General features: G+C 39.9%; 1 protein-coding gene across 7 annotated transcripts in view; it reads right to left on the bottom strand.

Annotated features, from left to right (window-relative positions):
• Positions 1–14030, bottom strand: part of NBEAL1 (neurobeachin like 1) — a 78383-nt gene extending 64353 nt beyond the window's left edge. For 2 of the 7 annotated variants that reach the window (XR_009487364.1, XR_009487366.1), the window contains exon 1: positions 13182–13760. Coding sequence is in view for 4 of the 7 variants with exons in the window: in XM_059853232.1 (XP_059709215.1) it covers positions 13182–13232 (51 nt within the window). In the remaining 3 variants the exon portion in view is untranslated. Of the gene's footprint in view, positions 1–13181; positions 13762–13894 lie in introns of those variants that run through there. The other 5 variants (XM_059853234.1, XM_059853233.1, XM_059853232.1 and 2 more) reach the window with 4 other exon arrangements.
• Positions 14031–16901: the final 2871 nt, after the last annotated feature.

The raw sequence follows: 16901 nt of genomic DNA, 5'->3' as shown, positions 1-16901 counted from the left end.
TGATTTCTGAATCCACTCCATAATTTATAACATTTTGCAGAAGTTGAAAACATTTTTCTTTATCCTTTTCCCTCTTCTGTATCTCCTCCCTTTTGTTTGTTGCCTTTACATTACCACAGATGTTCCCAAACAAGATAATGTTTCCCTGTGGAGTTAAGATTGAAGAGCAAACAGTGAACATCTTAACAAGCACACTCTTCCGCAGCAATGTCAGTGTAAAAGAGTCACCAAGAAAGACTGACAGAGTCCTGTCAGTGTAAAATAGCTACCAATGGAAGAGCCCTCCACATGAGAAAGAAATCAAATTAAAAAAAGTTTTAAAAAACCACGCAAACAAATAAAATAAACACATAAATCCACAACCTCAAGTGGTGCAAAGCTTTTCCCAGAGCATCTTTCCACAGCACGTACAGGAGTTATAAAGCATGGGAACCCCCTTCTCATTCTAGACCTTTACCCTTCTGTGTCCCCAAAAACTATCCTCAGCTCAAGCAAGAAGTGTCACAAACATCCAGACACAATTTACTTCACTATCACTATTAATTATATATAAAATGTGTTCAGGTCCTATGACAACAGATGCCAAATAAAACCCTCAGCTAGATACACACCTTATCTGATTATTCGCTTTTGCTGACTTTACGGCATTTTCTTATTCACTTTTCCTAGCTGTCTTATTTCCTCTTCTTCTGCTTAATTCCTAATCTCTTCCTCTTTCATAATCTTTCTCCTCCTCCTCTCTGATTTTATTCACTTTTCAGTTATTCTTTTTCTGTTAAAAATTTGTCAAAACAGCACTATGTTCTGAAAGTGGAATGCAGCCTTGTTCTCATGTTAAATATGCACTGAACTACCAAATGGTTCACTTCTCTTAAACACACCTACCAACTGTTCTCAACATGGAATTGCAAAACAGAATGAAGGAAGCGATTGGGATAAAGAATAATTTCAAGGTTTCCAAGCTGCTGGTTTAAGCTACGGAGTTTGTTGGATTATCATAAGTAGGTGAGCATAGAATACACGTCTCAGGTTCAGACATCAAACATATTGAAAATCAACCCAAAAGTTAGACAAGAAATAAGACTTGCCTAAAAGAATGACTTAGTAGTAGAAGACACTGTCTTCAGACAGCCCAGCTTTTCAAAAGCGTTCACATGTTTAAAGCTTTAACTTTCTTGCATTTCACAGCAAGTAATTTTAGCTGCAAGCAAACTATTTCACAGGATCATAAAGACAAGAGAAATCAGGATATCATTTTAGTAATCACAATAGAGTCCAGGTTACAAAGGACAAAGCAACTAGAGGGAAGTAATGAAGAAATGTTACCATATCCATGTGTCCATGCCTCTGATGAAAACGGCCATATACACATGCAAAAACTGAACTTAAGAGACTTTTTCCCTGTTGAACAAACTGCTTCTGGCAGTTGGCATGAGAAGCTTCTCCTTGAAATCCAACAAGAAATAATAGATTGATTCTATTCATGTTCCCAAATTAAAATTGTTTGTTGACACAGCTCAGGCTCATTCCTAATTGCTAACAGTAAACTTGTGTAAAAAACCTGTTTTTCTCAGTTACCACGAAAGAAGATGTGCAAATAACAACATTATCTGACTTAAAATTGCTTTAACAAAAGTCAAGGATGAGAAAAAGGGAAGGGTAGGGCAAAAGACAAAATTATATTAAATGCCTGGTTGCTCCTTTTCAATGACAAAGAAGCTTGAAACTCTTTTAGGCTGTATCTTTGAACTCCAATACCTTTGCAAAGCTATGAGTACAGACTGGGAATAAGAGAACACTGGCAGTCAAAATTTGCAAGAAATAGCACTTATACAGATGGCAAGAGTAAACCACATGTTACAAAACAGCCAGAAGTTTTTGCCTACCTGTAGAGCACAGCCTGCTCAATTTGCTTTGCACTAGAACTCTTCCTGCCCCTGGTAAAAACCAAGAACTGCCATACTGTTTGATTATTCCCTGCAGCACACAATTCAACCCAACTCCCTTCATCTCAATCCCCTGCCAGTCAATTAATAAAGTAAGATTCCAAGTTCTGAAAATAATCAGATTTTGTATCAAAATACCAGGTAGCACTACTGGTATGTGCCAGTAGAAAACAGTTTATGCAACAGTTGACTCAGAGTCATATATAGAGATTTCCATCCAAGCAGCATCACTAACTCAAAACCACTTGGACAATTATTTTTTTAAAAAAATCATGAAGGCAAAAAAGTAAACAAGATCACTTAGCAACATGAGAAACACCAAGAAATAGATCTCCATTATACACCGGCTAACAGAGGCATGCCTCCTTTCCAGAAATGAACAAAAATGAAGACTTGGGAAGCAGAAGTTCATTCCAGGAAAAAGTGACAAAATATTCAGCAAATGGGCTACAATTAAGATATTTCATGTAAGTGATGTCAATAATGTCAGAAACAGAAGCTATAAACAGCTTTCTAAGTTCAAATCTGGCCCAGGTTTTCTTTTTTCTTTATTGGGCACCAGTCTCCCATTGAAAGCTCCAAGAAAATCTAGATTTTACTGAAGAAGTTTTAGGAAAGGAAACTGAGAATGGTAAATGTTACCCTTGGCAAAGTATATACAAATGTCCTAAAACACAGCTAAATACATACAACCTTTCTAAAGACCTGCTTATGTGAGTCAGATGCATCTTACATTCTTCCAAACCAAAGGTATCATAGTTTAGGAGAAACAGAGCCTTTTTACAGTGGTTTAATATACCAAGTTCATAATAAAACCAGGCAGTAATCACAGGTATCAGCTGTTCTGTTTACACTGTGATTTGATGTATAATGCAATTGTCCTACCCAACATCTTTACCTTGAACTGAACTTTTTCTTGAGGTCAGCTGGTCCCACTAAATCTGGAGTTTAAATGTGGTGGAATGAAAAATGAAAAAGAATGCATTTCTGTTAAGTCCTCCCCCGCACTCACCTTTTCAACAATCCTCTATTGTCCCACGACAATAAACATTATTAAGAGCAGAACTCAAATTAACCTTAATTTAACATTAGTACATTTGTGTTCTCCAATGCCAGATCAACTTTCCAAGCCAGTACATGTTGCAATATGACAAATATCTGTGTTACTAGGTGTCAGAAGAGAGCATCCCACGGGATCCATGATGCTACTGAGGGCAACAAATCACTGAACTGCAACCTCAGCTCCACCTGATTCACTGTAAATTGTGAGCTATTACATTACATTTGTGGTCCTCCTAAGGAAGCAGTAGAACACCAGAATAAAGCATCATAAATACTCAGCCACGTTGTGCAGATGCAACCAGCAGAAGCAGCAAAAACTATGAAACGTATTTCCCCTCTTTGGAAATTACCCTTTTGTTACCATTCTGCAGACAGGTAGCTGGGGGTTGTATGTCAGAAAACAGCCCCAAATTGTTTTCTGTGGTGCTGGTTGAAGATGCACTTTGAGAGCACAATTTACAAAGCAATGTATGCTTTGGTAATACACCACAAGGCTGAACTGTGATAAACCAATGTGAGGATTGGTATTCTTTTCCAGCCCCACCACACACACTCTGCAGACCTTTTAGATCAGCAAGAAATCAAGAAGGACATTTTTTAGACTGGTGCAGAAGCAGTAAAAGCAGGAAGAAGCTTCTAAGATGTAATAAAATGCCTTTCACCTGTTACAACTTTTCAATTACTACAAGATAAGAAATGCTGTTTTCTGAAACCTTAAAGCCTCCTAAGTTACAAGCCTAAGCTTTTCATTTATTTACCTGAAACCTGCCTAGCTTTTGTGCAGGCCAGATTTATGTCATTTATTTGAATAATAATTCACATATAGAAACTGCATGCCTTAAAACTTCTGGAAGATAATTTCCCCATGGCTTGAACTCCAAGAAGGTAAAATAGAACTTAAGTCAGCCATTTCCCTTCATAGTGATAAATGGAAATAACTAGAGTTTTAACAAGGCTATCTTAAAGGTGTCATTGTAACAAAAGTCTATGAAGAAAACATAAACAAAATAAAGAGCCCAGCAGCATAAAACTTCTTTTGTTAATGGCCACAAGTTTGCAGAGGCTAAGCTTAGGCTTCTGAGCTCAGCCCACTGTAATGAAGGCCTTTTAAAGTGCTATAGCAGTCACTCACCTGCATTAGTGAAAAATAAGTCCTTTGTGCCTATTAAATCAAATGTAGCTCAGAGCAGCTGAAAGTACTTCCTTGTTCCTTCCCTTCCCTAAATACCTCTGGTTTTCATTAAAAAAACAAACAAATAACTCAACCTAGCACAATGACACACCACCCTTCAGGCCTTCATTTCCCCAAGATCCTCTCAGCACAATAAGAGTTGCTACAGCCCCATACAAAAAAAAAAAAAAAAAAAAAACCAAACCACTGCCAGGCCTGAGCAGTGGAGTATTTCTAACAGGTACTGAAAATAACCTCAAAAACCACTCCAAACCATAACACACTAAACCCATCTCCCATGAAACAGCCACAGTGTTAGGTTAGTTTTTTATTCTTTTCCAACATAGCTAGTACAATGCTAGAAAAAAATATTTTCTAAATAAACCCATTGTACTGCAATACTGTGACAAAATTCTGCCAATTATCAAGATTCCCATGGAGTGTTCACACTTGCAATTTGGATGTATGAACTCTAGAAAGGCTGTTCTTACAGGTGTTCTTCACCTTCAGCACTGAACCACGCTGAGGCAAAGCCCATAGCCCAGTGGGGATCTACTCTGATGCCCTTCAGACAGGCAGGAGCTTCTCTAAGGCAATGAAGTGAAAAGAAACTACAGCCAAAATCTACACTAGCTTGGGACAGGCTCTTGTCTTTGATACACTGAATTGTCTGGAAATTACAAGAGCCTTTTCTGGTCTCTATGAAAACTGATTAAATGAATGACAAAAATGTTCTAATACACTATCATTTTTCAATCTATGCCAGAAGATCACAAGAAATGTTTGAACCAATATAACTTTTTTTTATATCCATTAAGAAGCCAGGTAGTACTAGTCTTACAGCTAGGTCTCAGTTAAATGAAAACATTTTACATAAAACTGGCACTGAAGTCCTCCCAACTGAGTCTTCATCCCGGTGCCCGTGGAATACAGATACAATTACCCAAGGTTTCACACCAACACTATTTATGTATTTATATAAAGGGTTTATTTTAGATTTAGTAGTAACTTCCATTTCTACTAAGGCTTCAGGCAAAGAACTGGAAGGGCAAAGCTCAGTAGAATTTTATAGATATGTTCAGGAAGTATTAGTTGCTAAAACAAAAGCTGGATCCACCCGAGGCCCTTGGCAGGGTCACATTCCATGCTCTAAAGGCAAAAATTCCCTGCAGGGCAGTTCAGAGTCCGGCTATCAGACAAGCCCGACTTGTTGGACAAGGCAGTTGTTTGAAGTTGTTAAATTTAACATGCAGCCATCAAACAGCCAGCCGGGTCTGACTCCTGTGCTAGCTCTCAGTCAACCTTCAAAGTGGATTTCAGCTTAGAGGCACAACCATAAAATCTCACTGGCACTGGCATTATCATAAGCAATCCCTCATCCCCAAGCACTTTATTCAAAATAAGAATAATCCTTTGGTGTCAAGGTTGAATTAGACTTACAAAATGTAACATTAGGAAACTAAACATGAAACATTGCCTTTAGATCACTGCTGAGTTTACTCATCTTTAAATTAATTGAAGTAGTCTGCATAATGCAGAATTGCAGAACATTTCTCAACACTGTTTGAAATAAACTATTCATTTGGGAATTAGAAGATCTCTGTTAAGGGACCTCTTTCCTCTTCATGTTTTCAGACATAAAAGGCTACATTTCCAGCATGAGAACTTCTAGCAGCCTTTACTCTGCAATATGACAGAGAGCCTATGCTTTTTGTGAACCTTTCACACAAAATGCCAAAACAAAATACGAAAAGCTTTGTTATAGCAGCAACCACAGTTAGAATTAGTAAAAAACTTCATGATAAACCATTGGAAACTGGCTTAACTGCCTTGAAAAATTCAATCAATCAATCAATTCTAATTGATTGGGGAATCACCTTGGGCTCAACTTCCCATTATAATCAAAATAGTGAATTTTGAATCAGTGGATCCAAAAGAAGAAAAGCTCCTGGCAAGTAACTATAAATTTCCGTTTTCAACATCCGCACAAGCATTCTGTTCCATTTCCAGAATTAAAAGCAAAAAGGGATGGAGTTGTGATGCTTTGTTTTATAAATGGAAGTTGCAGTGAATCATGATAGAAACAACTATTTTAGGACAAGTTAAAAATTCTCTTTAGCATAGGGATTTCTACCAAAATAAGCCTATAGCTGCCAATCATGATAAAATTTAGCTCAAAAACTTTAAAGTCAAGTTTAATATTTTTCTTCTCTTCTCAAAAAAAAATTTTTTTTAATCTTCTACTATTGCCTTAAAGACAATCAAAGCAATTGTGATTACCCCAAATAAAACTAAAATCAATTTCTGTATCTTTAGCTATGGATTTAACTACTTGGTTTTGCCTCCTCAGTCTCACCTGGCCTTACTTAACATACTGAAGCTGAACTATACACTGAAGGTATAATTAATGTATAGACTGAAGGGGTATCATTTAAAAACCACATAACCACTTTTCAAAATCACACTTTAAAAAAAAACCCTCAAAAACTATGGTAAAGCAGAATATGGGTTACTTGCCCAAATGTTCATAAAAATTGAACCTGCATTTCTGCTGGTTCAGTTTTTAAATGATCAGCTCAACTAACTAGAGCCAGATATCTGTAAATAACACACTTCTTTTCTATACCCTGCTTTACTCCCAAGAGCTTTACCCACTCACTATGTATTTAATATCACTTATTCCCATTGCTTATTAAAGGCAAATGTAATCCTCAATCATAAATTGGATTATGCTTTAAATATCAGAGAATGCATCAACACACACAAACATCACACCAGCACAGAGAACTCCCAGCTAATGTTTAGATTTGCAGATACGTGGAGAAGCCTGAGATACCAAACTTAAGACAGGGTTTATGAGGAGAATAACCAAATACAGTTTTCATTTCTTGGTGCTCCCTGTCGTATCTCCCTGCGTCCTCCACTGCAGCCTCTCATTTAGTAGAAGATAAATTGGAAAAGTTAGACTTGAGTAAAGTGGTGTTTTTTTTAAAGAAAAAAGGTTCTTATCTGTACTGTTGAGATGTGCATGTTTTGATGTTTGCTCCCATACTCACATATAATTCTTCCAGCAAGAAAAGCTCAGTAATTAGAGAAGCTCTTCTCTCCCCTACAGCAGCTGTTTAACCTTTCTGAAGCCTGTAAATATTTTAACAGTGTCTACTGACAACATTGGGATTCAGGCCTCAAGCTCCAATGCAGCTCAATGGGCAGCTAGCAAGCCTTTCTCTCATTTCAGTAATCAGCACAAACACACTGCATATTTGAGTTGATTCGGCAATATTCTCTTAGCAGGACACGTGCCATCCCCAGATCTGCCCAGCTGACCGAGTTAAAAGAGCTGTAACTCAGACACACACAACGATGCAGGGTTTGTTAATGTCTCTCTATATTAGAGCATCAACACATAGAACCAGAAGCCTGTGTTCACAGCTTTGTGATATATCACTCCATTTAAGAAACACTCAATTCTTTCACGTCAATAAAAGCTTGAGCTGAATTATTATTTGTTGGCATGTTCAGAACTGGATGTTTCTTACTGGTTCTGTAAAGTGCTCATCCACAAACCCATAGACAAGTGGAAATTCTAACCTTATGTTGGACTCCACTAAAACCCTGAATCTTACATCAAAAACATCAACAAACCTCAGACTATTTATCCAGCAGTAGCAGCTATAGATATGTACTGCCACATATATTACAGAATGAACAACAATAATTTCTTCATAGCTTGTAAAAACTTATGGTTTTCTTACATGTTTGCCTGTTTAGATTTATCTGCTGCCTCACTGCAACCTGAAGTCTGCATTCTCTGTGTCAGACTCTGTTCTGTGTCTGAAAAACCACCAGCACAAGGTCACCCTGGCCTTAATAATTAAGGAAGGAAACAGACACTCAAGAGACTGATGGCTCATATACTGATGTCAGCTATTTATATGAGAAGTTCTATATCTGTAAATATCAGAATTATGTTAGTTCTTGGACTAGGAGACATGTCTTTAAATAGCAGTTAATTCAGAATTAGACCAACTGTTAATTCAGAAGAAGACCAACTGTTATCTCTATCCATTCTTAGTTCAGTCTCTAGAATAGAGACAGAACAAAGATATTTTTGTCACCACATGGCCACAAGTGACTTGTGACATGTTCTTCTACAAGTTACACTCCCTAGGAATGAAGAAATTTACTTAAAACAATCTACAGAAAAGATACCTTACATAGCAATTCCTTATAAGACTTCACTCACTAGTTTCAGCAGAGGCATGAATCTACATGATGGTGAATTATGAAAAACTACTTTTACTGAGCATTTGGTTTGCTCAAATTCATCTAACTGTAAACTGAATACTTCTTTATCAAATCTAACAAAGGCAATATATAGCAATGTGATCTGCATCACTGACAAGTCAGCAACTGCACAAGAAGGAAGGCAAGGGCAAGCCAAGTCAGGATGAGATCACATTTGGGATGCAATGGCCTGTGTTTCACATGGGGCTTACAATTCCATATCAATGCTTATTATATTCTTGTTGAAACACATGCTTCTCACCACAACAAAGCATAACTTGGCTAAAGGCACATTTCTTTGAGAAACAATGTTACAATATTAAATGAGAAGATATTTATAATATGCAAGATATCCCTCACTGTGCCAGAGAGAAAACTACAGTATTTATCTCAAAACAATCAGATTTTGTAAAAACAAATGAGAGGTGCAGCTCAAGGTAAGAAAGCACATTTGAGATAACAGCTTATGCACAGGTCTGCTGCTCTTAAACAGCAAGGGATGTGACTGTCTCAGCTCTCTGCATTAGTAAAGACCAGATCTTTATGATCCACTAACACAACCAGCCCTGACCGTATCAATGACACCAAGGTTGAACATTCCCTCTTTAAATGAGAAGCACAGGCTCCAAGCTGAGTGAAGAACATTCACAGCTTTCCCTTGAAATCATTGTGTCATCTCACAGGAAAAGGCAGTATTTAAATGAAATCAGGGCTATATTGAAGACAAGAGTGTAAGAAAAAGCTCAGAACCATTGTAGTATCGTGAAAACTGATGTGAATATGGCAGTTAAGTGCTTGCATTAATGCCTTTGAAATCCCTTTTGAAGGCAACTAGGATCTCTTATTTTCACAGATTAGAAAAAAATCTCCATATAAAAGGCTATCTGAACACTTTCTGAATAAAAGCCAAAACACCAGAAATCCTGACACACTTTATGTCTAAGAGTCTGAAATACCTAACAGAACAACTGGAGATGAACTACATATACTTAAACTCTTAGAGATTGGACCGAGGTTGAATCTCTCTAATTTGAATCTGCAGCAAAAGTTACTTCAGAGGATTATGAAACAGAAATAAATTTTCTATGCTGATATATAATTAATATCTAATAAAAGGTTAATCAACTAATTTTACAATAGTAATAGCAATATTACCATAGTAATATTGCAGCCATGACAGTCTAATGTTACTAGACAAAACTGGTAGATTAGCTCTGTCACAAACCCAAGGAAGACACAGACACACATGAAAGCATGTCCTTTTCTTCCACCTCATGGAGCTCTGCTCCTGCTGTACACTTACATTAGTAAAGGACTTGCAGGTATCTGCTCCATATGCACTTATATAAGGAGTGTTCCATGCTCCTCAGTAGGTTATTGAAGGCTTTTAACTGGCAATCAACTGGAAAAAATTTTGCTATCTATTCTACACAATTAATTAATCCTAAAATGTTCATTCCAACATTTGGATGAGAAGACAGCAGTTTACAATCATATCAATATTTGAGTAAAGGCATTGTACAATAACAGTTCACTGAACAGAAAAATATCCCCCAGCCACTAAAACCATTTGAAACCGAAAATCATCAGGAAGTTACATCCTTAACAAGGCACTCTATGCAGATACTTTAACAATAACAAATTGAAAAAAAGAAAGAAAAAAACCAAAGCCAACAAAAGACTCAAGACAAAAGCAGACTTAGGCTGTGAATAATACAACATGGTGGTAACAACCCCAGTGACTCAAATCTAAATTTTACTAAATCCAATGAAGTTTTAAACTGCTTCTGTGCAACATCAGAAGCACTGTAAATCAAATGTGGCTACTACTTTCATCTGTAACAGCAGATTGCAATCTCTAGCTTTTAGGAAAACAGAAGGAGGAAAAAAATCCAAAACCAAATCCCACCCTTAGATTAGAAACTGCCAGATGAAAACAACTGAATACCAACTAAAACCAAACTCTTGCAGACACTGAAACATAATCTTAAAAAAAAAAAATTAAACATTAAAAAAAATTTTTTAAAAACCACAAACAAACAAAAAACCCCCCCACAACAACAAAAATACCCGAAAAATTAAACCACCTCATACACGGTGTCTTCCAAAGACTGCTCCTGCAAAGGTCCTGATGAATGCTGCAATCTGCCCATATCTCCAATTTCTCAACTGCACAAGAAGTAATGAAAATGGAGAAATGCCTTCCTAATGTTACTTTGCACGAAACTAAGCAACTCACACCTGATGCTGCCAGAGGTGTCAAGGGATCACAAAGAACAAAAGTCACGACCCAGGATAGATGGTAAGATGGTAACAGAGCATTATGTAGCACTTGAAAGCTGTGAAAAGCCTTGCTGCTTTAGCACAGGGCGCTGTATTTAAAAGATTATCACGAAGGACCCGATTACCAAAAGACAAGACCATTAGCAACAGTCGGAAGCATCACAAAGCAGTAGCTTGGATTTCACTGTTTTCATAGCTAACAAGGCAGCAAAAGCTAAAGCCACATATTTAGGATTTGTGGCACAATAAATAGGAATTCTTTGTGCCTTACTCAACTGTCACTCTCCAGCCATTTTCTAGTTTGAAGAATTTGCCTAGCTTTATTTCCCAGGATGTCATTCAGGGACAGTCACTGCGGTGCCACATACTACACTTCACTAGGCAGGTATAAACACTTCACTCCCAGGTATAAACAACTTCTCTAAACCACTATATCCTATCACTGGTAATTATTGCTACACCTTCCCATTCTGCTAGATGCTCTGAGAAGAAAAAAGCACAATATACAGATGTTTCCAAGTGGCTGAATAAACTTATTTACTTTAAGGCCTCCCACATTTTATATCCTATGATGGAGACATAATTTCATCTGCTCTTAACTTCACCAAGCTTAGTACTCTAATCCTGGATGCATGCCTCAAGCAGAGTAAGATATCATTTTAACCTGAACCGGTTGAGAGATAAGGGAAAAACCTGTTTTGTGCCTAACACTTCTTGAAAAAGTGAAGACTCCTTTTTTTTGAATCACTCCAGTTGCTCTCATATGTTGAAGACACCCTTCTATTTTTAAAATATATGTTTTGCTACTTAGGAACAAGCCCTTAACAAACAAACTCATTTAATCATGCCCTTAATATATGGGTCTGAAAGAATAAAAGGCCAAAAAAAGTCACTGATAGCTAATGAGGAGACTGAACATATGAAAATATTATTTATTTCAAACAGCCCATCCTCTGCCACCTGAGATTTGAGTAGACTGTGGGCATATCATTCCCATAAAGAAACTGAACATCCTCCAAGTGATCTAAACCACATATTTTAAACAGCACTCCTTCATGCAAACTTCCTGCTGTGAACAACATGGAGACAGATAGCATACAATCTGAATGAAAGGTTGCAGCAGAGTGGGAGTAGGTCTAAGACAGACAAAAGAATATTTTAAACAACAAGGGAGGAATGAGCCAAAGAACAGCCAATCAAAGAAATTCAGAACTTGGCTCCTCTCTGCGGCCTTAGTGTCTCCCAAAGCTGAGTCAAGTCTGGATTCTCTGAATGTATTCCAAGTGCATTTGTTCCTCTCACATCGATGAACTCACTGGCAAAACATCCATCTTCTCCAGTGCTACTCCACTTCCTACTGCCATTATCATTACTACACTGGTTTAAAAGGCAAAGGTTCAACCCAGCAGATCATTCACACGGGGAGCAGTAAGAACATGCTGTTATGCTTGTACTAGTTTTAACAACATGTAGAGGATTAAGGCTGTACAAAAATTAGGAAACAATACAATTAAGACAAGTACTTTGTGCACTTGTGTTAAATGGTCTGTACTTAACATCTCACATTCTCTAGAAATGAGGTGGGAAGAACAAGGGAAGGACTGTTCTACCCTTAATGTCCTACTGGATTGGAGACTTCAAGAAACCGAAATAGAGACGAAGCATGAGACTGCAAAAATGAAAAACAAAACCAGAGAATAAGGCCATCAAAAGCTACTCTTGCCACTGAGCTCCTGTATGACAGTAGATCAGTCCTTTCCTCCACCTTTACAGCTGTTTTTTGTATGCTATTTATTTTACAGCCACCTATTCCAATAATCTGCAATCCAATGGTTCTCCACATACTCAGCACACCCGGCAGCAATTAGGACATGTGCTTTAAACACACTAATTACTTTACATTATAAAATGCAAATGGAGGCAGGACAGCATTTTTGTATTATTTCTGCCAGGTGAAGGAAATTCATTGTCAATGGAGTATGTAGATATTATAGCAATAGCCAGCAAAGGCAGACTCTGGAGCTACGTAATAAATCTGCTCTTTGGAAAGGGTTTTGCTAAAAAAGTTTAAATAAAACTAAAGCTGTTCAGAAATTAGTAAGTAAAAAGCTAAATATCAGGCAGCACTGAATTAAATTAATACAATACAGCTTAATTGCTACAAAATGAAGAATTATGTAAACGTATTCACATAGTTAAAATATATAGCCACAATAACTACTTAAACTGAGCCACGAACACTGCAATTCTCAAACATAAAAAAGACCAACTTGAACAGCAAACCATGGGATGAGGCTGTAAATATTCAAGTGCAATTACATCCTTTCCGAGGCTAATCATGTCTATGCAATTTCCAAGAAAAAAGATGTTACAATTTAAATACCTGACTACCAAACAAGAGATGATAAAAGCAAACAAACACAAATATTTACCTTATTGCAGTAAAGCATCCAAAGCTCATACAGTCTCTCTCGGGATGCCATTCCTCCCCTTCCTCTTCCCGTCGATCCCAGCTACTTTTCAAGATCCTACCATGCTCAGTTCCCAGGTGCTCTCTCCAGTTTTGCTTTAGTATTAGTTATATCATAACCCGAGAAGAAGCCAAGTAACAGGGTCTCAGTCTCTCCTTTTCGAGTAAACAACGAGGTGCAATACAAGCAACTGCAGACAAGTGTCAAGCATGTCCGTTCTTCGCCAGCGCCGCTTCGGATTTAATCTCTGAAAGTGAAAACATACCCTTCAGGCCTTTGGTGGAGGGAGGAAAACAAATCCGCACTTAAAGCCCACAGACAAGCTGGGGACTCGGGAGGCGGCAGGTCGCTCCGCTTTGCTCTCTGACACTACTGCCGGTGACGGAAAAGTCCGGCGTTTAGCGTTCGTGGCGGTCGCTCGCTTTGGCAGGGGGGAAAGCCGCAGAGCTGCCGAGCGGCGCCGCCGGAGCCCCGGGTACCGCCGCTCCCGGCCCGGCAGTGACAGCACTGACACCGCCCTTCTGCCCCGGTCTCCGAGCTCCGCGGCCGCTCCGGACCCCGGCGGGCCCCGCAGGCCAGCGGCTGCCGGGCAGAGCCGCGGGGCGCGGGAAGAGCCCCGCGCTGCGCCGCCGCTCGCTCCCGGCCGGGACCGGCCGCCCCACGCCGCCACCTACCGCGCCCCGGCCTCCCCCAGCTCCCGCCGCGCTCCCGCGGCCTCTCCCGCAGCCTACCCGGGCCGCGGCGAGTGGCGGCCGGGCAGGAGGGGCCGAGCCTCGCCACATCGCCCGCCCCGCCCGCGCTCCCGCTGAGGGGCGGGGAAGCCGCGGGCGCCATCTTGGCAGTGGGCAGGGGCAGTGCGGGCCCGGGGCAGCCGGGGCGGGGGCAGAGCCGCGGCGGAGAAGGCGATCCGCAGCCTGCGGCTCCTCACCCACAGAGCCGGCGGTTCCTGCCTGGCCTTCGCCCCTCGCCGCACCAGGAGCGTCCCCGTAAAGAATCAGCATCCCTATCCTGAGCACCTCAGGAAACCTCTGCTTTGCTTCATAAGTTAATAAAGGTTACCAAGTTAATAAAGGTTACGCGTGTTTTACATATGCTCCAGAGAGGCCTACCAGCATAGCCTATGGAGCATGGATAGATCCATACATCCAACCTGCTCCCCCTATCTTATATGCAGAGCTTGTGTAGGACTAAGGACCCAAAGTTAGATTTTTGTCAAGAAAGTTAGATTCCCAAAGGAGAAATGCAAAAAGACATCCCTCAGCTTGCGAGTGGCCCTGCCCGAGCACACTGGCCTGTGCTGACCCAGCCGAGGCACCACACTCCGGTGAAGGACTTTCCTCCTGCTCCTTCAATAACAGGACCCTCTTGGCATGACTCCCCAGGGAATGGGCTTCCCTCCATGTCCTCCTGCTCCCTTGGAAACTGAGGCTGGAAGTTAGAGTTGTGTCAGACACCAAAGCAGGGAGGAGGTGGTTTAAGGAGACATGGGGCATCTCTCTAGCTTGCTGGGGGAATCACAGTCCTGCAGCTTTTGGCCACAGCCCTGGTCCTTCTGCCACTGGATCGTCTCCTCACTTGGGTTCATACAGCTTCATGCAATAAAGCATTGCCATTCATTACACAGTTGATTACTTTCAGGGGATTTTCACATCTTTGCAATGATTTAATACAAGGTTTGGAAATCATTGCAAAGGAATTGACTCTGCAATATCATTGTAGTGTCTGCTACATTAGTTTTCTAGGGATGGATAAGTATCACCAAGAGCCCAAAGACAGACTGAGATATGTTCCTGCAACAGGCCTTTGCATATTTGTCTTGTTTTTAGAATATCAGTGAAGTTTCCCTGGAGAAATTCAAGAGCTAATCTGTGCTCAATGTTGTTTCATGTGCATCACCACTGTGGGAGTGGTAGAAGTATCTTTTACTGCAATATCTAAACATAGTATCTAGCATGGATGGAGGGATACTGACAAAAATGATCCTGTAAATTTATTTTTAGTTGTGTGATACATGTGCTCTGATACTTGATGCTAGCCACAATATTCTGCTGCCTTGAGGATGTAACATAATTTTTTCCATCAAGAAAAAAATAGGAGCTTTGAGTCTAACTCTGTCCCCAGGGCAGGATCTGCTGAGCTTAAACCACCCTGGACAGCCTTCGGTGAAATGTGTCTAGGAAAAAAAGAGAGCCTGCCTCCTCCCTGAGAGACTTACCTCAGGGCTTGAGTTACTGCTGGGAGCTCCTCCCTAACAGCCAAGCTGCATCACCTTTCTAGCAATGCAAACCTTTTTTTTAGGCCCTTCTGCAGTAATTTGATAAAAGGAAGCTCTTTCTAGCAGGTCTTTTGAGTTACAAACTATTATTACATTTTTTGCAGTGTCTTCTAGACTAAACAACAGCTTATTTCAAATTTCTCTTACAACTTGCCCCCTTTGAAGAAGTCAGGCCCTAGCAAAGCCATGTAAAAATCCCAGTCCTCCCTTCAGATATTGCTCTGATTTTTTGCATTACTGACTCCTGTGAGAGCAGCTGCTCCTACACACACCAGTCCTGCAACAGCCTTCAATGAAGCAATAAAAAGCCATCCTCTGACAGAGATGGGAGACTCCTCCCTGACTAAGTGCTGCCACCCCCATAATTCGGATGCTCCCAGACTATAAAGGAGCCATTTTCCACTCTGCTGGAGTTGTAGCAATGTAGTTATTTTAGAGGGCCTAGGCAATCCGTGCTGCTTGTGTAGGCAGTTCTTGCCTTATATAGGTGCTCTAGATGGAAACTAAAGCATTTGAGATTTGCAACAGAACAGTCTGTTCCTGTGTCATTCAGGGTGAGTGGTCTCCTGATCTGACCTTCCAGAGGTTTTCCTAAGTCAGGAAGCTCCCTGTTAGGTTGTTGAGGTGGCTTTGGGGTGTCTGCATCACTGGGTGTATGTCAAGTTTAGTCTTTCCCTGTACAGACAGACATTTAGTATTTGCTATGAGTTTTTTCTTACATAGATATATGGGCAATAATGGGAGAGGTCAGTGGAAAAAGGTGGGTTACAGGTTTTTCTCTGCAGGTGGAGTATAATTCTAGGTAAATTTATATTTCAGTGTATTTACCTACACAAATACTCAGCAAACAATATGGAAAGCAAAGAATGGAGGAAGGTGTAAAGAGAAGCCTTGCCAGCTAGGCATGGGTACTTTAAAATGTGAGTGTTTATGGATTGCTTCAGCTATGAGATAATTGTTAGTCTTTTCATTGCCTGCTCTTCCATAATTATATACCAATTGTTTCATGGACCTTAAACTGTCAGGTAGGCAGTGTTCATTAGTATTTCATTGTCCCTTAGTTGCTGTGGTACAGCAACTTGTGGTAACTGTTTACAACAGTGGTTATTTCTCATACTTTATTACTTTGGGTTTTAATATCTCTCATCAGGAGCTGTAAATTAGTAACTCAGTCATTTTCCTGTGGAGTGAATCTGTTTGTCAGCAAGTTCAGCTAACAGAATGGGTAGAAAGAAGGGTGTGGATAAGGAGAAGGCATTAATTTTGTGTTGAGGAAAGATTTAACAAAGAAATGGACTACACTGGACTGTAACTTTGAGTCCAGGAACCTCTGAAGTGGCAGGAAAAGCCACATACCTTGTAAAACTGCTTTTGTAAAATTATGCTTATTTTCTGTGGATGCAAAT

The sequence above is a fragment of the Haemorhous mexicanus genome, chromosome 8, assembly GCF_027477595.1.
Source record: "Haemorhous mexicanus isolate bHaeMex1 chromosome 8, bHaeMex1.pri, whole genome shotgun sequence".
NCBI lineage: Eukaryota > Metazoa > Chordata > Aves > Passeriformes > Fringillidae > Haemorhous > Haemorhous mexicanus.
This window is presented reverse-complemented; position numbering and strand designations above follow the sequence as displayed.